Source organism: Clupea harengus, chromosome 22 (genome assembly GCF_900700415.2).
Source record: "Clupea harengus chromosome 22, Ch_v2.0.2, whole genome shotgun sequence".
Taxonomy (NCBI): domain Eukaryota; kingdom Metazoa; phylum Chordata; class Actinopteri; order Clupeiformes; family Clupeidae; genus Clupea; species Clupea harengus.
In genome coordinates this window covers 8,027,100-8,050,874 of record NC_045173.1, presented here as the reverse complement: position 1 = coordinate 8,050,874, position 23,775 = coordinate 8,027,100, and the positions used below count along the sequence as shown (strand labels likewise).

General features: G+C 45.6%; 2 protein-coding genes, 1 long non-coding RNA gene and 1 other non-coding gene across 4 annotated transcripts; 1 reads left to right on the top strand and 3 right to left on the bottom strand.

Moving 5' to 3' along the window:
• The first annotated feature begins 1,138 nt into the window (after positions 1 to 1,138).
• On the top strand, positions 1,139 to 7,532 carry LOC105908400 (probable G-protein coupled receptor 141). The gene is made up of 3 exons (XM_012836901.2): positions 1,139 to 1,507; positions 5,271 to 5,330; positions 5,848 to 7,532. Exons 1-3 carry the CDS (start codon positions 1,344 to 1,346, stop codon positions 6,758 to 6,760), a joined length of 1,137 nt encoding a protein of 378 aa, XP_012692355.2. The 5' UTR covers positions 1,139 to 1,343; the 3' UTR covers positions 6,761 to 7,532.
• A 6,081-nt stretch (positions 7,533 to 13,613) lies between these two features.
• Positions 13,614 to 16,458, bottom strand: LOC116218512. The gene is made up of 3 exons (XR_006151552.1): positions 16,243 to 16,458; positions 14,791 to 15,643; positions 13,614 to 14,704 (listed from the first exon to the last, which is right to left on the bottom strand). It is a non-coding gene; the product is annotated as an uncharacterized LOC116218512 (long non-coding RNA).
• Positions 16,459 to 16,543: 85 nt separating this feature from the next.
• Positions 16,544 to 23,559, bottom strand: tmem132a (transmembrane protein 132A). Its single transcript, XM_042703110.1, has 11 exons — positions 22,355 to 23,559; positions 22,016 to 22,230; positions 21,562 to 21,771; positions 20,781 to 21,289; positions 20,544 to 20,696; positions 20,075 to 20,270; positions 19,674 to 19,817; positions 19,331 to 19,533; positions 18,855 to 19,080; positions 18,534 to 18,725; positions 16,544 to 18,403 (listed from the first exon to the last, which is right to left on the bottom strand). Exons 1-11 carry the CDS (start codon positions 22,569 to 22,571, stop codon positions 17,534 to 17,536), a joined length of 3,135 nt encoding a protein of 1,044 aa, XP_042559044.1. The 5' UTR covers positions 22,572 to 23,559; the 3' UTR covers positions 16,544 to 17,533.
• Positions 16,627 to 16,698, bottom strand: trnae-cuc. The gene has a single exon. It is a non-coding gene; the product is annotated as a tRNA-Glu (tRNA).
• Positions 23,560 to 23,775: the final 216 nt, after the last annotated feature.

Below are 23,775 nucleotides of genomic sequence, written 5' to 3'. Positions count from 1 at the left end.
TACCAGCCACATGTTCAGTAATACCTGACACATGATATGAATTATGTTCAAGACATGGCATGTCACAAGGTATAATTATGAATGTACAGGACAGCGACTTTTGCAAGTTGTTTTGCAGAACGTTTTTGCAGAACATGCATTGCACTAGTGATGGTGCAACACCAAGGCTACTGACTGGCTCAAGTTGTCTCCTTTGTTGATCGGCATGCAGCTTGTGCACAAGAGACTTCATAGTCATAAGGTGAGCATTAGCCCAGATCAGTCTGCAGAACAGCAATGTTCCCATCCCCATTGCTTATTCCTTCACCACAGGCAGGTGGCCCAAGCAGGAATAGCAGGCCTTCAGTCTACTCCTGACATCCACTCCAAATAGAGGCTGATGGCATCCAGCAAAAGAACACTCCCACTATGGTGTAGACCTGCTTGCACCCTGAATGCATATGAAGGAGTTAAACATGTTAAACTATCGATCCTTAATTTATTCACCAAACCAAGAAATATGAAAGGTGGGAAAGTAAAGTTTGAAAGGAAGCAATCACAGTTCATAATTCATTCTCAGTCTGTTTTAGACGGCAAAATCCGAAAGATAAGATAGATTCACTCCACAGTCAGTAAACTTCAAAATGTCGTGTAGCGTAGAATCAGTCCGTATACCGGTAGTTTGAGTCCCGAAATGTACTCATCGCGGTAACGACCCAAACCAAAGGAGAAATCTCACCCGTGCGTCTCCCGGTGGTATTCCAGAGGTCCGTAAATGATTTCACAACTGGTTTCTCCGTGTGCTCAAAAAAGAAAAGAAAACGGACTACAGTCCGCACTGGCTACAACACACACTGATCATATACTTTTCCTCTCCAAGAAGAACTCAATTGGCTTGAGGAAAGGAGGCAGGGAGGAACTATTATTGTATGTGCATGAGTTTCAAACCATTGCTGGACAAAGGAAGAGTAGAGGAATGATGCCACTCTAATGCCAACTCTGTAAGTCACCTGAATTTCATAGAAGTCTTCTGTTTCTGGTAATCGTCTTTCAGGCAGTTTACAGTAGGTTTCTGTTGTCTTCTAAAGAGACAAAGATGGACAGCTGTTTTGTTAAAACATCGTTCACAAAATCTGTGAAAGAAATACTAAGAAATGCCTGAGATATTTGTAAACATTGAGACTTTATTTCGCAGCTACATGAATTCAGAGAACAATCGTGTTGACATTTTCAGAACTGCTTCAAAGCAACCTGTTAGGCATAATGTTCATGCAGAGGAGAGAATAGATGCCAAATGAGTAAACAGTCATCTTTGTCAAGCAGAGGGGGAGTTGGAGAGATTTCCAACCTGACCTTATCACTGCATGGACCATTCACATGAAGCAATAATGAAGTTGCATAGAACACGCTACTTAAACGTCAGCCTACTTCATGTTCGTTTATCATACCCATGCTCACACAGTGTCTCGTACAAGGAAGCCACCACATCATTACAACCATTAATATCTCAACGCAGTTTAAACAAAAGGTGAGTCGATTATTTTATTAATCGTATGGTGCAAAACAGAGGCAGAGACAGAGACAGAAAGAGCATCGGTCTACATGTGTCATAGTGAATATTTACTATTTAGAGTTTTGTTTCATTGGTTGGAAGGATGGCTGCCATATGGTAAGGACAAACACAGTTTCTCTCGTTAGTATTTCAATCATGCTTTCTACATCTCTATTCGTGTTATTTACCATGGTAAATGTAAACTATTAGCCGTAATAAGTTGCTAAAAAGGTTTTGTTTTCTTTGAAACGGGATCATGATTCTTACAATAGTGTAATACTGGCAATTTGAAGATTTTCCTTCTTGTATGATTCTCCAGAAATGGTCAAGGGGCACACCAAGTGCTCACCACCTGAATTCTCAATGACATAATTCACTGCAGGAGGATATTATGAGGAATACATGTAAAATATATAGCTCGGGAAAAAAATAAGAGACCACTTCAAATGTATCAGTTTCTCTGGTTTAACTCTTTATTGATATGTGTTTGAGTAAAATGAACATTTTAGTTTTATTCTATAAACTACTAACAACATTTCTACCAATTAAAAAAAGAGAGCATTTTTAGAGCATTTATTTGCAGGAAAATGACAACTGGTCAAAATAACAACAAAGATGCAGTGTTTAAAATCTCGAATAATGCAAAGAAAACAAGTTCATATTCATTTTTAAACAACACAATACTAATGTTTTAACTTAGGAAGAGTTCAGAAATCAATATTTGGTGGAATAACCTTGTTTAACAATAACAGCTTTCATGCGTCTTGGCATTGCCCTGCTGTTTATTTTAATATTTTCTGATCAGAAAACTGTGTGAAAACATGGGTTTAGTATATAGTTTGAACTGCCCAATTTTTGGTTTAAAGAGATATTTTGAACAATAAACAGACTTAGATTAGATTAGATTAGATTAGATTTAACTTTATTGTCATTGCACAGAGTATAAGTACTGAGGCAACGAAATGCAGTTAGCATCTAACCAGAAGTGCAAAATCAGAAGAGTGCAGAGTATGTGCAAAGTGGTAATATAAAAATAGATAAATAGAATATATACAGTATGGTATAAGACATAAGTGATATGAACAGTAAGCAGCAATAATGGTGATTAGTGCAGATGTGATATAGATATATGATATAGATATATGTAAAGTGCAGGTGAAGTACAGGTGAAAGTGGCAGTAGAAGTTATAAATGAGGTAGGAGACATAAGATATAAGTACGGTGAGTATGGATATGGACAACAATTTTAAACAAATGAACAGTTTTAGTGCAAATGTTCAGTGGCTGGGGGAGGTGTGTGGCAGTCAGGCCAGGGTAGAGGGGGGAATACAGTCACTGTAGGAAGGAATGTGAGGGGATAGCCAGGGGGGGTCACCGTGATGCAGAGTTCAGCAGGGTGACAGCCGCAGGGAAGAAGCTGTTCCTGAGCCTGCTGGTCCGGGAACGGAGGACCCTGTAGCGCCTCCCTGAGGGGAGGAGGGCAAACAGTCTGTGGTTGGGATGGGAGCTGTCCTTCTCGATGCTGCGCGCTTTCCGCAGACATCTTTTGCGCTGGACAGCCTCGATGGAGGGGAGTGGGGAACCAGTGATGCGTTAGGCAGTTTTCACTACCCTCTGGAGAGTTTTGCGGTCTGCAACAGAGCAGCTGCCATACCAGACTGAGATGCAGTTGGTGAGGATGCTCTCAATGGTGCAGCGGTAGAAGATCACCAGAATCTGAGGAGACAGATTTGCCTTCTTCAATCTCCTCAGGAAGAAGAGACGTTGGTGAGCCTTCTTGATTAGAGTTGAGGTGTTGAGGGTCCAAGAGAGGTCCTCGGAGATGTGGACACCCAGGAATTTAAAGCTGGCGACACGCTCCACCTCCGTCCCGTTGATACAGATCGGGGTGTGTGCGCCACCTTTGGTCCTCCTGAAGTCCACAATTAGCTCCTTGGTTTTCATGGTGTTGAGAGCCAGGTTGTTATTGGCACACCACTCTGCCAGGTGCTGAACCTCTTCCCTGTAGGCCGACACATCGTTGTTGCTGATGAGGCCAATCACCGTTGTGTCGTCTGCAAACTTTACAATGGTATTAGAACGTCAGTCGTAGGTGAAGAGGGAGTAGAGGAGAGGGCTCAGCACGCAGCCCTGTGGGACACCAGTGTTCAGGATGAGGGTTGAGGAGGTGTTGTTGTCTAACCTGACAGACTGGGGTCTGTTGGTTAGGAAGTCCAGAATCCAGTTACTGAGGGAGGTGTTGATGCCCAGATCACTGAGTTTTGTGATCAGTTTGGAGGGGATTATGGTGTTAAATGCAGAGCTGAAGTCTATGAACAACAGTCTCGCGTATGTGTTACTGTTGTCCAGGTGGGAAAGGGCGGAGTGTAGGTCCGTGGAGATGGCATCCTCCGTGCTCCTATTCTGGCGGTAGGCGAATTGGAGGGGGTCCAGTGTGGGTGGTAGGCATGATTTGAGATGAGCCAGGACCAGCCTCTCGAAGCACTTCATTATGGTTGGGGTGAGTGCAACTGGGCGAAAGTCATTAAGGCTCGCTGCCTTGGAGTGCTTTGGCACCGGCACGATGGAGGTGGTTTTGAAGCACGTGGGGACAGCTGCTTGGGCCAGTGACATGTTGAATATGTCAGTCAAGACCTCAGTCAGCTGCCCAGCACAGGACCTGAGCACCCGTCCAGGGATGCCATCAGGGCCAGCAGCCTTTTGTGCATTAGTCCTGCTCAGTGCAGCACATTCGTCGGTGGAGGAGAGTGTGAGGGGTTGGTTGTCTGTAGTGAGCACAGCCTTGATGGCCGCCTCCTGGTTGTCCCTGTCGAAGCGTGCATAAAAGCTGTTAAGCTCATCAGGGAATGATTCTTCGCCGGTTTGGGGGGAGGTGTTGGTGGGTTTATAGTCCGTTATGGCCTGGATGCCTTGCCACATGCGTCGGGTAAGCTGAACAGACAGCAGTGTTGCATTGTGTTTGCTGCATCAATCTATAGCCTGAAGTCAACTTCTTTCAGTAACAGCGTCACTGCATCTTCATAATTCTGTAGTGCAATCCACAAATAGTGCACTTTTCATTTCAGTGTTAGAGATGTGGAGGCATAGGTGTAGATTCACTAATGTGGATTTTAATACCCCATTGAATTTCATAAGGTAACAAGTGACAGTTAGTGTATACCTCTAGAGGAACTAACAACACTGACTGGCAAAAATGAAAAACCGCTGACCTAAATGACAAGTCAAGTTTTGCAGAAGAATAACGGTTTCGACATGCATTGGTGCATGAATTGGCAGCTCCCCCATACTATATATAGAGTATTCAGCTGAATAAGGTCATTACCACCTACTGACATATATTCACTGAAAACCCACATGCGAGGCCAGAGAAGTCTTAACACTAACACCCTGATCACATCCAACTCACAGTTTGGGACTGGCAACAGCAATGCATAAGCATCTGTCATGCTTTCTTTAATGTAGGACCCAAACGCACGACAAAAACAAAAGCTTGCACTCTCAGTACAACCATGCAGGGAAAAACGAAACGTGTGAACATGAATGTTACACAAACAATGAGAGCACGAAGGTTCCATTTGCAACAACCACCTTAAACATGCGTTTTCCCCCCCAGTAATCTAGGTTCTAGATTTTTTCAGGAATTTGGCCTCATGTCTCTAAATTGTAAAAAAAAAAAAGAAAAAAAGGAACCATTTTCACAAACATACTCTAATTCATAATTGTTTTCCATCTTTGACAGTGCAATGAACTCCACAGATGCCAGTGCTTCCAACACCACTGTTCTGCCAAATGGGTACAGGTACACCTTGCTGGCCATGTACACTGTGGTCCTCCAACCTACTGACATACTGTATATCCACTAAAAACACACATGGAAGGCCATTTGAGGTGCAGAGGATTGTGCCAGGAATACAAGTCTTAACGCTAACTTCCTGACATCCAACTCCCAGTTTAGGACTGGCAACAGCAATGCATCTGTCATGCTTTCTTTAATGTAGGACCCAAACGCACGACAAATACAAAAGATTAGACTCTCAGAAGAATCTTTATCAGAAGAACACAGAGTACAACCATGCAGGGAAAAACGAAACGTGTGAACATGAATGTTACACAAACAATGAGAGCACGAAGGTTCCATTTGCAACAACCACCTTAAACATGCTTGTTTTTTCCCCCCAGTAATCTAGGTTCTAGATTTTTTCAGTAATTGGGCCTCATGTCCCCATTTAAATGGGTAAATTGTAAAAAAAAATAAAATAAAAAGAACCATTTTCACATACATACTCTAATTCATTAATTTTTTCCATCTTTGACAGCGCAATGAACTCCACTAATGCCAGTGCTTCCAAAACCACTGTTCTGCCAAATGAGTACAGTTACACCTTGCTGTCCATGTACACTGTGGTCCTTGTTGTCGGCATCTGTGGCATCGCACTCACGATTGACATCTTGAAGTCCAATGTGCGATCTGTCACGACCATGGCAGTGCTCAACTTGATCGCCGTGCACATATTGTTCCTGCTGACTGTTCCCTTTCGCATGTACTTCTACGCCTCAGGCCACTGGAATCTAGGACCCGACTTTTGCAAGTTCATCAGCATGATGATCCACGCCCACATGTATATTGCTTTCATATTCTACGTCGTCATCCTGGCCGTGCGGTTCATCTCCTTCTTCAAGAAAAGGGATAAACTGGAATTCTACAGGAGACTCCATGCTCTGATTGCCAGCCTGACTGTGTGGGTTGTCATCCTGGGGCTGATACCTGTGACTGTGATGAAGTACGGCACCGACAATACAGCCGACAGCAACCAGTGCTTTGTATTTGGAGACGCCTTGAAGACCCCAAGTGTAGCCATTATAAACTACCTGCTTTGTGCCGTGCTGCTGTTGGTGACTTTTGTCTTCCTGGCTATTGAGCTTTGGATACTAGGGATAGTATACAAGATACATGGCAAGACTGCACTAAATCACCAAGAGTTCTGGGCACAGGTGAAAAGCCTGTGCTTTGTGATGGTCATATTCATTTGCTTTGCCCCTTACCATGCATTCAGGATTTACTATGTGACAAGGTTTGTGCATGAGAAGGACGAGTCAAGTTTGAACCAACTGCAGTTTAAGAATGAGATTTTTTTGGCTGTGACAGCCTTCAGCTCTTCTGACATGCTAATTTTCATTAGCAAGAAATGTTGGGGCAGCCTTCTACCTCAGCGTTGTATTTGCTGGTAGTGTGACTGGGATACATATTTTGTGTCCATCAAAACAAATATACAAACAAACTCAAAACAAAAAAATGCAGGTCAATTGTGCTGATTTGGAATGTCAAAAAAGTCATGCTAAACTTTGGAAATATTATATTCATAAGAATCTCATCTACAACATCACACATCACAACTTTGACCAGACAAAATACTAATACTAAAGTAATACTTTAGCAATCGCTTGCAATTAGGGTGACCAGATGCAAACAGATCAAATAATGGGATGAGTAGTACGTTTGTGTGGGACCATGTGGGGCATCTTACATAATGTGTATCTAACTGAAGATTTGTATTTGTAGATTGTATCCTGCCTTTTGGCTCGTAAACACCTGTACTTTGTCTTTCTCGTCGATTCCACAGCAATCAGCTGTCAGTAATCAGCAATTAGGCCATAAAAAATAGGTGAGGTTTTGCTATTAAAACGTCTGGCGTCTCAGGTGTTGTTATCAAGTGGCTGAAATCATACTTACAAGACAGGAGCTTTTTTGTTGCAGTTGGCAACCTTCTTAACAAAAAAGGACTTAAAGCAAAGGACACTGTCAGAAATCTTGATGTCCTCTTAGACAGTGATCTAAATTTGAACAGCCACATGAACGCAATTACTAAATCTGCATTCTACCATCTCGTTCTACCATTGCCAAACTTAGGGGTTTTATGTCAAAAGATGACTTGGAAAAACTAATTCATGCCTTTATCTCCAGTAGGGTTGATTACTGCAATGGGCTGTTCACAGGCCTTCCTAAAAAAAAGCCTTAAACAGCTTCAAATGATACAAAATGCAGCAGCCAGAGTTCTTACAAAAACAAAAAGAACTGACCACATAAGGTGCCACTCAGAGCTCTCAGATCGCAGCATACATTTCTATTAGTAAAACCCACTGTCCAAACTAAACAGGGTGAAGCAGCACTCAGCCACTATGTGGTTCACCTCTGGAACCAACTTCCAGAAGACATTAAAAACGCTCCAACTATTTTCAGTTTTAAATCTAGACTAAAGACCAAACTTTTCTCAGATGCCTTCTGCTAACTGGCTATGAACAGTTCCTTTGAAGCATTTTTGCTTACTGTAGTAGACTAGTGATTTTTATTATTCTTTTTTATGCTTTTATTTCCTATCTTTTACTGTTTTTATGCCTTAATGTTCTCATGCTTTTATTTCCTAAAATGTACTGTTTTTATGATCATGTACTGACCTTTTGCTTTTATTTATGTGAAGCACATTGTATTGCCATTGTGTATTTATGTATGTGAAGCACATTGTTGTGTATTTATGTGAAGCACATTGAATTACCACGGTGTATGAATTGTGCTATATAAATAAACTTTCCTTGCCTTGCCTATAAAGATATGATGAGCACAGTGCTGTTTGTCCTGTTAGGCACACTCATTTTGCAACATAAAATGTCAGTTGCTGAAACTTTCTCGTAGCTAATACCCAAATATCATTGCTTCTAATTAACATTTTCCCTGCCCCACTGACCTCCACTGTAGTGAGCAACTGGTCATCCCACGCTAGATAACTCATACGACAGAAAACTATGACGACCCAGTTGAAGACACAGGTAAATTTCATTTCAACATTTCATGTTCATTTGGTAAACACCTCTCGCGTCTCACTGCACTCTACTCTGGAAACTCTGGAAACCTGTCAGGAATGTCAATGCATGCTGTCTTAAGAAGTTTGGAACTTTTGTTGCAGAACGTTTTTGCAGAATTTCTTTTGCAGAACATGCATTGTGAGAGCATGCATTGCACTAGTGATGGTGCAACACCAAGGCTACTGACTGGCTCAAGTTATCTCCTTTGTTGATCGCCATGCAGCTTGTGCACAAGAGACTTCATAGTCATACCGTGAACATTAGCCCAGATCACTCTGCAGAACAGCAAGGTTCCCATTCTCCATAGCTTATTCCTTCACCACCAGACAAACGGATAAATCCAGAGGTCCTACAGTATTATCACAACTGGTTTCTCTGTTTGCTCAAAAAAGAAAAGAAAACTGACTACATTCCGCCAACGGCACTAGCTACAACACACACTGATCATATGCTTTCCATCTCCAAGAAGAACTCAATTGGCTTGAGGAAAGGAGGCAGGGAGGAACTACTATTGTATGTGCACGAATTTCAAACCATTGCTGGACAAAGGAAGAGTAGAGGAATGATGACGTTCGAATGCCAACTCTGTAAGTCACCTGAATTGCTTTGAACTCTTCTGTTTCTGGCCATCATCTTCAGGCTTGCCATGTCTAAAAAAAAAAAAGTGTACAAAAATAAGTGAAAGTAATTTAAAAAGTGTTTACAAGGTAGATTTTTTTTGATTTTGTTTAAAAAACCATCCATCTTCCGTGTCTCTAGAGGGCAGGCAGAGGTCAGAAGCACGAGTAATCACTTTACCAAGGAGAAAAGCGCTAAACGCTAGGAACACGGGGAACAGCGGGAAAAACAAGGAACATACCACGAAACAACAATTTACGAAGACGCAACGAGAAACAAGAACTATATATACACACACACACAGGCAACAGATAACGAGGGACAGGTGAAAACAATCAAGGCGGGGCAGACAAAGACACAGGTGGACTAAACAAGGGGAATTAACAGGACACAGGTGCAACCAATGATACACACAAACCGGGAGATTGGGAACAGGTGAGGGGTGGAGACACGGACAACAACAAGAGGGCACATGGCATAGACAAACAAACATAGGGAAAGCACATGGCGGGAACAAGGAAGCACGAGGACTAGACATGGGAACAAACATGTGACCACACAAGGGAGACAAACACAGAAATTAGACACGGACAGAACACAGACCTTACAGTACCCCCCCTCTAAGGGCCGGATTCCAGACGGCCCAAAACACAAACAGATCAAATCCACCTAGGGTGGGTGGAGGGTGTCCAGAGCAAGGCAGGCGGGCAGACCGGACCAGACAGCCCAAAAACACACAAACAAACAGATCAAATCCACCTAGGGTGGGTGGAGGGGGTCCAGAGCAAGGCAGGCGGGCCAGACAGAAGGCTGGAAAGAAGGGTCTGGTGGCTGACCGGGTGGACAGCCAAGCAAGGGCAAAATGTCTGGTGGCTGGCCGTGTGGCTGGCCAAACAGGGGCAGAGTCTTTGGCGACCGGCCGGGTGGGTGGCCAAACAGGGGTAGAGTCTTTGGCGACCGGCCGGGTGGGTGGCCAAACAGACCAACAACAACAACACTAACAACAAATAGATGCCAGCGATATCGATTGGTGTTTGGGGTTGCAGGGCCAGTGGCTGGGGTAGACGTGGCACCTGGACTCGCTGGTTCATTAGGGCTGGCGGCACCGAACCCTGGGTCTGCTGCAGCTGGGACAGGGAACCCAGGAACACTGGAGACAGGGTCCGGAGCGCCTGGGGCCGGCGCATGGACGCCTGGAACCGGCGCAAGGACACCTTGGATGCTTTGGACAGGAACGCCGGAGACGCTCGGGACCGGGACGCCTGAGACGCTCGGGACAGGGGAGCCTGGGACGCTCGGGACAGGGGCGCCTGGGACGCTCGGGACCGGGGCGCCTGGGACGCTCGGGACAGGGGAGCCTGGGACGCTCGGGACAGGGGCGCCTGGGACGCTCAGGACCGGGGCGCCTGGGACGCTCGGGACCGGGGCGCCTGGGGCGCTCGGGACAGGGGCGCCTGGGGCGCTCGGGACAGGGGCGCTCAGGACAGGGGCGCTCCGGCCAGGGGCGCTTGGAACAGCAGAGCCCTCAGCAGCGACGCCATCAGAAGGTGCTGCTGGACCGGTCTCGGCAGAGGGTGCTGCTGGGCCTGCATCGGAAACGGATGCTGGAGGATCTTGTTTGGCAGCTGTGGCAGCAGGGTCCGGGTCAGCTGCGGGGTGTGGGTCGGCAGCGGTGGCTGCGGGGTCCGGGTCGGCAGCGCTGGCTGTAGGGTACGCACAAGCTGGGTGAGCGTCGGCTGGGTCTGCTGGGTCAGCGACGGCCGGGTCTGCAGGGTCAGCGACGGCCGGGTCTGCAGGGTCAGCGACGGCCGGGTCTGCAGGGTGAGCGACGGCTCGGTCTGCAGGGTGAGCGACGGCTCGGTCTGCAGAGAGAGCGGCGGCTTGATCTGCGGCGGCTGGTTCTGCTGTGGCGTAGGCCTCAGTGGCGTCACCATCAGCAATTTCTTCAGAGGCTGCTTCAGGGACAGCAGCGACAGAGGCTGCTTCTGGGGCGGTAGCGTCAGAGGCTGCTTCTGGGGTGGTAGCGATAGAGGCTATGTCGGGGGCGGCAGCGTCAGAGGCTGCTTCTGGGGCGGCAGCGTCAGAGGCTGCTTCCGGGGCGGCAGCGTCAGAGGATGCTTCTGGGGTGGTAGCGACAGAGGCTACGTCGGGGGCGGCAGCGTCAGAGGCTGCTTCTGGGGTGGTAGCGACAGAGGCTACGTCGGGGGCGGCAGCGTCAGAGGCTGCTTCTGGGGCGGCAGCGTCAGAGGCTGCTTCTGGGGCGGCAGCGTCAGAGGCTGCTTCCGGGGCGGCAGCGTCAGAGGATGCTTCTGGGGTGGTAGCGACAGAGGCTACGTCGGGGGCGGCAGCGTCAGAGGCTGCTTCTGGGGTGGTAGCGACAGAGGCTACGTCGGGGGCGGCAGCATTAGAAGCTGCTTCGGGAGAGGCAGAGGCTGCTTTGGGAGTGGTAGCGACGGAGGCTACCTCTGGGGCAGCAGAGACGACCTCGGAGGCGGCAGCATCAGAGGCTGCTTCGAGGGTGGCAGAGGCTGCATCGATGGCAGCAGAAGCTGCATCGAGCAAGGCAGCGCCAGAGGCTTCTTTGGGTGCGACAGAAAATCTTTCCAATGCTGCAAAGGCAGCTTCGAGGGCGGCGGAGATAGCTTCAAGGGTGGAAGCTCCAAAGGCTGCGTTGACGGCGTCAGAGACCGCTTTGATGGTGGCATTGGTAGAGGCTGCTTCGAGGTTGACAGCGTCAGAAGCTCTTCCTAGGGCGACTGAGGCTGTCCTGACGGCGGGAGGCAGGAGACGTGGAGTCGGAGCTGAAGCCAGAGCAGTATTGGTGAGTGAAGCTGAAACCCTGGAGCCGGAATCCAGGCGGCATGGAACCGGAGCTGGAGAGGGAGGTGCAGCGAGGGAATCCCAACGATCCAGGAGCTGCTCGAATTGTCCCAACAGCAGGTTCAGGAACTTCAGGGAACTTCTCCCTTGCTCCTCTATTCCCCTTGTCACGAGGCAGAGAGAGGAGGCTTGTTTGCTCAAACTGAGTCTGAGCACTGAGTCTGAGTCGGCTGAGTCCATCTTTGGCGTCTTCGTACTGTTACGAATGGTGGGTGTTGTGCAGGACTCAATCGCACGACTCAGCACAGGGGTAGATTCAAAGGGTGAAACATTTTACTATCCGAGTTCGGTACACAGGTAGGCAGTCCAACAATTGCAAACAAAACCAAACAGGGAATAAGCAGGAGAAAAGTTGTAGGGCAGGCAGAGGTCAGAAGCACGAGTAATCACTTTACCAAGGAGAAAAGCACTAAACGCTAGGAACACGGGGAACAGCGGGAAAAACAAGGAACATACCACGAAACAACAATTTACGAAGACGCAACAAGAAACAAGACAACAAGGACTATATATACACACACAGGCAACAGATAACGAGGGACAGGTGAAAACAATCAAGGCGGGGCAGACAAAGACACAGGTGGACTAAACAAGAGGAATTAACAGGACACAGGTGCAACCAATGATACACACAAACCGGGAGATTGGGAACAGGTGAGGGGTGGAGACACGGACAACAACAAGAGGGCACATGGCATAGACAAACAAACATAGGGAAAGCACATGGCGGGAACAAGGAAGCACGAGGACTAGACATGGGAACAAACATGTGACCACACAAGGGAGACAAACACAGAAATTAGACACGGACAGAACACAGACCTTACAATATATGCATTTATATGAGAGAAGAGTTAACCCCAAGGTTCCCGGTTCGAGTCCCACCGTGAGCAAAAATTGAGCTCTGCATTATTTACTGCAAAGTTAATTTTTATTATTGGAAATCACAATTTGTTTGCATATTACTTTGTATTAACCTTATATTAGTGAGATATTGATAATTCTACATTAAATATTTTAATGCAAGTTCACGTGCAGTAATGTGTGAGGTACTTTAATTGTTTCACAAAACATTTGTATTCCATGTAATACATCCTTCTATCCACAAAACACAACAAATCAAAGGAAAAACATTAATTTAGGTTGTAAACAAACTTTTATTTTCAATCACCCATTAGACAACAACAACAACAACAACTACAGACAATAACAGAAAACATATACAGAACTATATACAGAAATGAAAGTGTCCAGTGTCCATGCCTCTGGGAGGGGAAGGGGTTTAGGGGCAGTAGCCCAGTGTCCATGCCTCTGGGAGGGGGGAACAACAATATACATTATACAATTATATACTGCCTCTCCGCTGTCCTGAACTCCCCGCATTTCTTGCACGTGAAATGCAGTACATTGGTCCGTTTTCCGACTGGAGCAGGAGGCGCAGAGGAGAGGCTGGCACCCAGAGCCTGTGGAGCAGCACCCAGCACAGGCCCCTACGAGGTCACTGGGCCCAGCATGAACAGCTGAGGGCCCGAGGGTGGAGCATGGAAAAGCTCCCGCTGGGCGCCCTTCCTCACAGCCGCCGGTGTCGCGACTGCGAACGATACCTTCCTCATCACCTGTGCCTGGACCACAGTGCTTGCCAGCCGGGTGGTACTGGTGAACTGGGCCTGGTTAGGGAGGGGGGGGGCGGGTGCAAATGGTGGGCACACATTAGCAGGGAGGTGAGGAAGCTGGTGCACAATAGTCTGTTTTGGGGGGGGGAGAAAGGAAAAAGGGGGGAAGAAGAGGGGAAAAGAAAAGAGAGGAAAAAAGGAAAAGGAGAGAAATAAAGAAGGAAAGGTTTTTTGTATGGCCTAACCTTCACCTTCACCACAGTGCTTGCCAGCTGGGTGGTACTGGTGAACTGGGCCTGGTTGGGGGGGCAGATGGTGGGCACACATTAGCAGGGAGGCGAGGAAGCTGGTGTAAAATAGTCTGTTTTGGGGGGGAAGAAGAGGAAAAAGGGGGGAAGAAGAGGGGAAAAGAAAAGAGAGGAAAAAAGGAAAAGGAGAGAAATAAAGAAGGAAAGGTTTTTTGTATGGCCTAATCCTCCATGACTGACGTTTTTTAAATGTTGATGTATATCATAAATTATGTTTTAAACCTTAAGCTTCTGTTTTTATATGCAATTATATGAGAGAAGAGGTTCCCGGTTCGAATCCCACTGTTAGCAGAAATTGAGGTGTGCATTATTTACTGCAAAGTTCATTTTTATTATTGGAAATCACAATTTGTTTGCATATTACTTTTTATTAACCTTATTTTAGTGAGATATGGAAAATTCTACATTGGATATTTCAATGCATATATGCATTTATATGAGAGAAGAGTTGACCCCAAGGTTCCCGGTTCGAGTCCCACTGTTAGCTGAAATTGAGCCATGCATTATTTACTGCAAAGTTCATTTTTATTATTGGAAATCACAATTTGTTTGCATATTACTTTTCATTAACCATATATTAGTGAGATATTGATAATTCTACATTATATATTTCAATGCAAGTTCATGGTCAGATGGTTGGCACACATTAGCAGGGAGAAGAGGGTCAGTCGCCACAGACAAGCGGCTGGGCATGTCCAGTCCCTGCATCACCACCAAGTTGCCCTGCCTCTTCACCCTCTTGTTGTGCCACTGTACCAGGGTGGTGTGGCTCACGTCCACCAGCTGCAGGGTGGTCTGTTGCATAACAGCCCCATTGGCCAGAATGCGCCGCCTGATCCTTCTGTAGTCATTCAGGATGAGATCTCATCTGGACAGAGAGAGAGAACACACCAGCCCTGTGAGAAAGGACAAAAACATATGCGCGTGAATATGTATGACAGGGCACAGAGGGAATTTAGCATAGACAATAAATGTTCCTGACCTGCTGGTTGGTGAGGGCCAGAGAGGGCTGGTTCCTCATCTCCACCAGATACTCTGCCATGCTGTCAACTCTGTCCATGCCTGGCACGCCAGTCATCCACAGCCTGAAAAAATTAAATAAAAAAATAGATGAGCGACACATTTTGGAAACAGAGATGTGGGGCAAAATGCAGTTACAGTGATTTTATTACTTTTAACACAATTATGAATGTACATACCCCAGACTCACCAGGAGAGGCTGGGACACCTGGCTGCAGCATGGTGGAAGCTGTTAGGGAGGAGGCAGCAGCAGTCAGGGTTTGCCGCCCCCCAGTTCCTGCAGCAGCCGCTCAATAAGGCAGATGGCGGCCTCCACGCTGCATGTCCTCCTGCAGCAGTACTGGCTCAGCTCCTTCCTACTTATTCTCCTGTCCACCAGAAGATCAGAAGATCAGTAAGGGCTAGCACACCCTCCTGCTTGAGCTGCTCCCTCGTCATCTGCCGCAACAGAGCGAGGTCCCCTGCATCCCACTCAAAGGTGCATGCAGACAGGCAGCCCATGAAGGTGGGGTAGAGCATGGGTGGTGCCACCGACAGCCAGCCTCCTCATGAAGTGCCAGATGTCTAGCCGTTTGTGAAGGTCTGGCCACTCCACAAACCTGGTCTGCAGCTTGCTCGCCCCCTCACTCACGCAGCGGCCACAGTCCACGTATAGCAGGACTAGGGGTGGAACAGCTGCTTGGCGGTACCGCTCCATCTCGCCAGACACCATCCTATCCAGTCCCAGGCCCTCCTGCACTGGTCAGGATCTAGCCAACCTTGTTGCCAATGGAGGTCACCCAAAGAGCTGTCCCACTTCCATGGCAAGTCAGCTCCTTTGTGATTTGAAATTTTATAACAGTGATGTTTAATATTACGCACTTCTTTCATACATTATCTACAGCAGTAAGTGTATGTAGATTAAATACACATCACACATTTATAATAACTGCTTATACTTTAAATCAATGTTATTAGCTAACTAACTAGAACAATACAACAGGTACAATAAGCAAATAGGTACTGTAAGCAAACCACAGTAGTCAACCAGTAAACAATGAATGTGAGCATGCTTTGAACAATACACTGTGACACTGCAGCACATAACCATACACTCCTGTACCGTTATCAATAGCAATCATATATTACAATATTTCAACAACTACTTACTTGAATTACTGCGAATACTACGTGTGGCTGTTTTAACTCAGAGTAACATTATAGTAGTTACACATGGCTGTTTCCATTCATAGCAATGTTGTAGTTATTACACGTAACTTAGTTCATAATGTTTTGTTTGTTTACACGAACTATCTACGTAGCACGTAACTTCAGTGAAAGCGTTAAGGTTAGTTTGGCTTGTCCATCAAAACGATATGGAAATAAAACGTGTGTCTGTCTAAGAGAAAAATGAAAACATGTCGTGGTTACTTACTTTGACGACTTGTAGTAGCTTCAGCTATCTTCAGCAGAGTGATGAGGAACGTCGTTCTGCGTAACTTGGTAACGTAACACAAGTTCACGCTGGAGAGAAGGGCCGCGATTGGCCAACGTCCATTACTGACCACGTAACGGAAAAATGATATCCACAGATACTAACAGGAGAAAAATATTTAGCAGAGGATGGTTTCGATCCATCGACCTCTGGGTTATGGGCCCAGCACGCTTCCGCTGCGCGTTGCTCTTGAGGATAAATTATAGTTACAAAAAAAGTTAAATCCTGTGAATATGAGGTAAAAGTGGTTTTCCACCTTTATGTGCTACCCAGACGATATATGGACATGCAGATATAATTACGGTTATCCGGGTAAAAGTTATGTTCCCTGACCGGGAATCGAACCCGGGCCGCGGCGGTGAGAGCGCCGAATCCTAACCACTAGACTACCAGGGAGACATACGTAATCGTTGAGGTAATAAATATTTATTTACAAAATAAAAGTTCAGTCACCACACCACGCACCACCGTTCCACATTCAAAAGGTTTGCTAGCATTGTAGCGTGATAACAGAAGCTGGATCATTTCATCACACTTATGGCCCTTTATGAATGCAGCAAACTAATTTAAACAACAACAGCTTAATAATTAAATCAACAAACATTATTTCATTTTAATGTGTGTGTGTGAGTGTAGTTGTATATAAATGTAAATTGTTGGAATTGTTTGTAAATTGCTGTGTGTTAGCCTTTATCTTCATAAAGATTAGGCCTATTCGAGTCAAACGGCTCTGTAAATTAAATGGAAAAAAATGTCTCAGTTGAACTTTGCAGGTACCACAGTGAAAAAAAAAATCCATTTCAGGAATTGGGTTAGCTTGTTGATTTGGTGCACCGTGTCATACGAGTCGTCCAACCACTGAGAACAGTATACTGTGCAGTAGCCTAAACCAGAATGATTGCCAGATTGTCTGTAAATGAATGAATAATAAACGCATCTGATCAGAGCTGACCTGACAGCCTACACAACTATGTCCATTTTAATAACAACTAATGGTAAGACAACAAGATGCCAGACAAATTAGTCTACCTTCCTTCCTCTCACCTGCAATATGCTGAGGCAAGTGTATACTATGTATTGGCCATATACAGTGTACTGTGTTGTATATTATTATGCATTTATGTAAGTTGATAGACAATATGTATATGACAATATGTTTCATCTTGATAATATATGTAATTTTGCGGTGTTCTAAATTATTTATTTGTTCATTTTTCATGTATTCATTCATTCAGTCTCTGGATTTTATGTCTGTGTGTACTGTATGTATCTTATCTCCCTTACAAAATGTCACTTTTGTTTTCAGTCTTGCTACCTGCTCATCTAGCTTATTCTCTTCTTTTTCTTCACCTTCATCCTCTTCCACCTCTATTCCTCCCTTCATTTCCTGCAATCCTCGTCCCTCTTTTTCCCTCTGCTTCCTCTTCTTCCTCTCTCGAAGAGCACAGGGCAGACAGTTGGCCAGGAAGAGGAGAGCAGAAAGACAGAGAAGCGAGAGCACCGCTCCTAACCCCACTTCCAGATCCCTATCTCCCTGCACAGGCCGCTCTTTCTCTCTTCCCATGCCAGGAGAGAAGTAAACAGCACTCTCCTGATGGTTTGGGGTCAAAACTGCCCTTTCTAAATCATTCCTGGTTATTATACCATCACCAGTATTGGCAGTATAGTCACTGGTAATGTTCCCGATAACAGCTTTGTCACCAAAGTTGCCGTAAAGGTCCTTGTCAGATTCCAACAGCATGTCAGACACATCAAACATCTCAGTGTCTGAGTCGCTTCCTATTGGCCAAACTTCTGAGTCCAGGTTCACTCTTATCCAACCAGAACCTTTGGCTAGTCTTCTGGTTCCACCCCCATCTTTCACCACATTGGCTTGAATATTGTTGGACAGTGGCTCACAGGTTGAAACGAGGAGCTCTGCTTTGACCAGTGGTCCACCCCCCTCGCCTTGGGCCAGGATGCGCTGCAGTGGCTCGGGTGTCACAGCAACCACAGATTCGGCCAATGAGGAGAGACGCAAGGAGTACGGAACAGTGCTGAATGCGGAAACCAGTATGGCCGAGTCGTCGTTAAACTGGAGCCAAATACTAGTAGATGCTTCCTGAGAAAAATAATTGTGGATTAAGAGAGAAGAGAGAATTAAATATTGTGGCCAGAGAGTAAGCACTAAACATGGCCAGATTGAGAGAGTCTTGTGAAAGACGTCATTTCAGATTCATATTTCCACATACCTGTCCATAGTTGTAGAGAGTATTGTGTGCTGTTACAGCAGCAGTAACAACAGACTGGTGGGCTGGGTTAGAATTGATTGCCAAGTCCAGTCCACCAATCAGCTGCACTGAGAGATCACCTGGGGTCACTGTTTCAGAAGTCACCACCACTTCAGCACTGCCAAGCACACCATCCCACTGGCTTGAAATCACCTTATGATGACAAAGAGAAGGAAGAGAATAAACATGGAATAAAGAACGAAAGGAAGAAAGAGAATCAGGGATAGCAGGCAGGGAGGGGCACAGAGAATGGAGTGCAAGCTGCTTCTTTTGTTCACTAACATGCAGTGTAGTTATTCCAGGTTCCAAGCCAATGAGATATCCCTGCTTGTTGAGTGTTGCCACGCGTGGATTTCCCACTCGCAGCCAGTCCCGAACCAGCTCCGTCACATCCACAAACCAGTCAGGTGATCCCAGCATGTAGGTTGGTTGACCCTTCTTGGTAGAAGAATGAGCACTGAACTGTGCCAGGACCTGCACAGTGGACCTCTGAAAAACTTGAGTACATCTGAAAGAAACAGACATAACTGGAGTTTATAAGCTACTTAAAAATGTCCTCTGAATGAGTAAGAGAGGATGTTGCACAAAAAACACTAAATGAAAATTCAAACCTAGATAATGAATAAACGTCCCTACAGTCAGTGAAAGTAGGAAGGATGGTTTAATTTGTAGTGACATGAATCCTGTGCATTCCCATATATGATTATTCTTTTCTCCAGCAGAGGGCAGATTGGTGCTATGAACTGTGGGGAGCCTACCTGCCCTGGCTGATGTAGCTCCAGCCGTCGATGGCACTGAGGACATAGTCTGAGAGGGAGATGCGTAGAGGGACCACAGGGGCCCAGACTGACAGACAAACAGAACCGCTGAGCTTGCCAAGAGAGAACTCCACTTCAACACAAGTGCTACCCACCCCTGATTCACTCCCATCCACAAAGAGGGTGGAGCAGTCGCTTGATACCTGTCATTTGGGGGGTTGCAGTGAGACACTGATAATTATGATCGCATATCGCATTTCTTCTTGGGTTTGATATGTATGTTGTTGGTTTTAAGACACTTGAATTTTGACAGTTGTTTATGATGTATGAGCTGTCCTGTTACCTTGACAATGTCCTCGTTAGTGGATTGACACCTTACTGCAGAGGTAACATCAGATACCTTTCCATCATTTCCAACAGCCAACACAATTACAGGAAGGGTCATTGGCTGGCTTGTCAAGATGGCTGTGTTTATGATTGTACTGCTCTGTGGATAGAAAACTAAATTAAGAGCTAGCACATAGCAGCAAAATAGAAACAATTAAGACTGAGAGTGAATAATGATAATAATGATGATAACAACAAGAACAATACTACTCTTTGTTTACAGAACACCATTCATAGATTGCATGCAGCTCAAAGTGATTTAAAGACACAACTATGTGTTCAAATGGAAAGAAACATAGAATAAAAGAATCACTGAGATGGGAAGTAAAATAGTTTCAAACACATTGATGTGCTTACCTCTGTGATGGGAGCGATGCCCACAATATCTCTGTCAGTGAAAGACAGGAAACTTGTCACTGCTCCGTGTGGGGATACGTTGGTATTACGACTCGAATACTCCACCCACCAAGCCATGGTCACCGTCATGGCAACTCCAAAGCTTCTCTTCAAGCCATCAACCAAGAGACAAGCAACCTCCAGTAGGTCAGTTTGACTGAAGGGACAGCAGGGTTGGTGACAAAGGGAATCAGACAGTGAGGCTAATTTTGAATGTCACTACCCTCAGAGAAAGCATGCATGCTTTAATGTAGATACTCAATGACCACACTTTACAACAGAAGAATCTATTTAAATGCACCCTGATAAATGCATGTTGGAAGTTTTTCAACACACAGCTATTTTGTGACTCAGTGTTGAAAGAATACATCGGTTTATTTGACAAAAAAACACGACACAAGCAGAACAGTGTTGTGCAGTTCACCTGTACCTTAGATTAACCGATCGAGTCCCAACTTTGTGACAGATGATGGAGACGGTATCATGCTTGGAGCCTGTGGTTCTCTCTAAAGTGACGCTCCAGAGATCAGAGTTCATGGATGGTTGTTCCACCAAAGAGAGCAATCCTTTCTTTACCTTCAGCCTGCAGCATGAAATTGAATCAGAAATCAAAACAACTCTAAACCAGTCATGGCAGCATCAGAACTCACTTAACAAATTCACTCACCTAATAGTCACAGAGTCACCTGTGAAATTTGACCTCAAGTTGACAGAGATCCCAGCTGGCTGACCAGTGTGAACCGGTCCTCGGCGATAGCGAATGACAACATTGTAGTCCAGCCTGAGATCCTCCTCATCCCCCCCGTCTGAACACCCCACTGTCTTTCTGGCCATATCTCTATCTTTCTCCCTGTCTGGAAAAGCCACAGCCCCTACATAATACAGTCTCCTCTGTGGCTGCTGGCTGTCATCCTCTGCACACCCCAGGGGAGGCATTTTGAGGTTGGAGACGGTGCCGGAGGAGGAGTAGTAGAGCTGGAGGTGATCTGACTGAGGGCTGGAGTTGTCCCGCAGTGCACTGGGCATGTTGTGGCGCCGTCGCCCACGGCCATGTTGCCGGTGCCTGTGTTGGTATCTCAGCCTGGGGTTCTGTCCTGGGTTGGCCTGCGAGGACTGATCCAACTCAAACCAGTCCTTGGGTAAGGTTAGGGAAACCACGCACAGGCCAAGTGGGGGCTGTCAGAGAAGAGTGAGACAAGAGAGAATCATTTTTACTTTAGTCATTCAGTGATAAAACTGCACCACCAGAGCGGTGATACAATATCAGTATTATCATGCTGCTGTTTATGTAGTAATACAATTATAGAGTGATACAAATTAAATTATTGTGCTATTTAGCAAACATAGTTACACTAGAAGTTACCGTATAAAATTATGAAGTAGCATACATGATGTGAAGCCGAATGAAAAGGAAGGCAGCATGATGTGCATTAAACTGAAAACATTACCTGGGTTATACAGGATGCTTTTTGTTCCTCTGTCTCTTTGAAGGCATGGAGGGTGATGCAGGTTCCCTTGTTAGCATCTCCCCTCATGTGAAACAGCACTTTCACTTTAAACCTCTCTCCTTTATCCCCTTTCTCTTCCTTCAAGACTGTTTTTGTAAGGAGGTATGCTGAGAGAGGAGGAGAAAGAGGGAGGATAGGTGTGGAGACCAGCTGAAAAACAAACACACAAAAAGAGACTCAGAAAGTGGAACAGTTGGGGCAAAAACACAGATTTAGGACAGATTATGAAATGAAGCTATATCTTTAATAGAACAAAATATAAAACATGTATATAAACATGGATTTGTCATATTTACAGCTGCTTTTCATGATCCATCATGTGACCAAGAAAACAAGCAAAAAAATAGTACTCTGTAAAAAAAAAAAAAAGTGCATTGTGGTTGTCCAAGTGTACCTGTGTGACAGAGTAAGGCCCAAATGAAGCCTGGACCCCTGCCTTAGAGCTGGCCCCCGGTGGAGGCATGAGAAGCAGGGACTGGCTGTAGGAGAAGGGGCTGGAGTTGGAGAAGAGCACCCCTAAATCAGCCTGCGAGAGAGAGAGGGAACGCCATGGAGGGGGAACAGAGATCTGTGCAGGGAGAGAGACTGGAAGGGGCAGCTGGGCACCAGCTTTAGAGTGGAGGAGATGATGATGATGATCAAAGATGTAGAAAGCATTAGGATTCTGAAGTTTCTTGGAGGATAAAGCAGCAACACAGTCAATACTTTTAGATTTTTCATAGAACTCACTCACCAAGAGCGAAACAGGAGTAGAGGAGTATCGCCATGACGACCCCTCTTTTACAACGTGAACTGTGGGAGCCAGGTACACTCATCCCTGCATCTGTGCAGTGTAACACAAGCACGGTCACACACACCTTCACAAACACCATCATGCAGAATGGTGCTGTAGACCAACACAATTTGCACCTTAAGTTTTGCACAAAATGTGCAGTAGCAAAGTTGGTCATTTCCTGTGCTGCCTGGCAGTGCAGTGCAGCTTAAGAAACAATTCTAATCTGCAAATTTAAATGAGAAAAAAGTGCATCCACATGCTTTTGCCTAACATTTGGTATATGGTACAGTGCGTTTTAAATTAGATGTCTATCAAAAATGCGCTTCTATACACCTATATTTATGTTCTTCAAATAGGGATACATTTACTTACCTTATATGGAGTGGTCCTCTCTACTCTAGTCGGTGTGATGCTTCAGTGGCCTGTGCGATATTCAGTGCCATTGTGCTCCCCAAATGTACTCTTCTGACACGAGAGTGAGACCTAGCTGAGAAAAAAGTCACTTTTCTTATTGTCTCACTGTCAAGACTGGTCAGACATACTTCTTGGTGATGTTAAGAACTTGAGGTCCAGGATTTGCCGTGATAGCTATTCCTTTTCTTCGTTTCTCTTTTTAAAAAATGTCCTCCACAAATTGCTCTGTAGGATTTGCCAGTATTGCTGTTTGCCTGCTCACTCTTGTGTGTCTCTCTCTCTTTTTTACTCGCCGCCTCCCTCCCCCTCCACCTCTTTCCCCTCTGTGCCCGATTCACACAATACGGATTTATTCATTTAAAACAGTAAATAATCCCTATTCTTCCCTGTCCCTCCCCTCCCTTTTCCATCTTTCTTGTTTCGCTCTCTCTCACTCACTTTCTCTCACTCTCTCTCTGTCTCTCTCTCGATCAATTCCTTATTATTAAATCAGTGTATTTCTCTGTATATCCTCCACCAGTGTGTCCTTTAACCCTGAATTGCTCCAGGGAATTACCTCTAAGCATCCCATATTAAACACGCCTTTATCTGTCTCCTTCCCTTCTGTCAACACTATGGATTCTCATTATTTGTCATTATTCTTAAACGATAGATCTGTAAGTGACCTCACTCAACCACTCTTTCTTCACCCTTTGTCTCTCAAGCAGAGGGCCCATTTCAGTGGTGGCATGCTGTAAACACTCTACCATTTTGGGACAATGCCACCAGGCAAATTTAGGAGCAATACAAAGTTTTGATGGGGGGGGGGGTTGTATTTTAAATGGTGGGCTGCTTGTGAGCTATGTGACTGGGGGGTGGTGGGAGTCAGAACACACTTTAAATCACTCAGTTTCATCTGGCTCCCTGTGACACACTTCTGTGCACTGATACCCATAATAGGGCAACAGAAGGAGCTTAGGGACAAT

What these genes read in the sequence shown, in the direction of transcription:
- tmem132a (XM_042703110.1), bottom strand. Translation starts at nt 22,571, where the DNA reads ATGACCAACTTTGCTACTGCACATTTTGTGCAAAACTTAAGGTGCAAA. An exon ending in ACTCGATCGGTTAATCTAAG is followed by an intron (nt 20,271 to 20,543) that starts GTACAGGTGAAC and finishes CTGTCCCTTCAG; the next exon opens with TCAAACTGACCTACTGGAGG. An exon ending in CTCTCTACAACTATGGACAG is followed by an intron (nt 18,404 to 18,533) that starts GTATGTGGAAAT and finishes TATTTTTCTCAG; the next exon opens with GAAGCATCTACTAGTATTTG.
- LOC105908400 (XM_012836901.2), top strand. Translation starts at nt 1,344, where the DNA reads ATGGACCATTCACATGAAGCAATAATGAAGTTGCATAGAACACGCTAC. An exon ending in CAACGCAGTTTAAACAAAAG is followed by an intron (nt 1,508 to 5,270) that starts GTGAGTCGATTA and finishes CATCTTTGACAG; the next exon opens with TGCAATGAACTCCACAGATG. An exon ending in GTTCTGCCAAATGGGTACAG is followed by an intron (nt 5,331 to 5,847) that starts GTACACCTTGCT and finishes CATCTTTGACAG; the next exon opens with CGCAATGAACTCCACTAATG.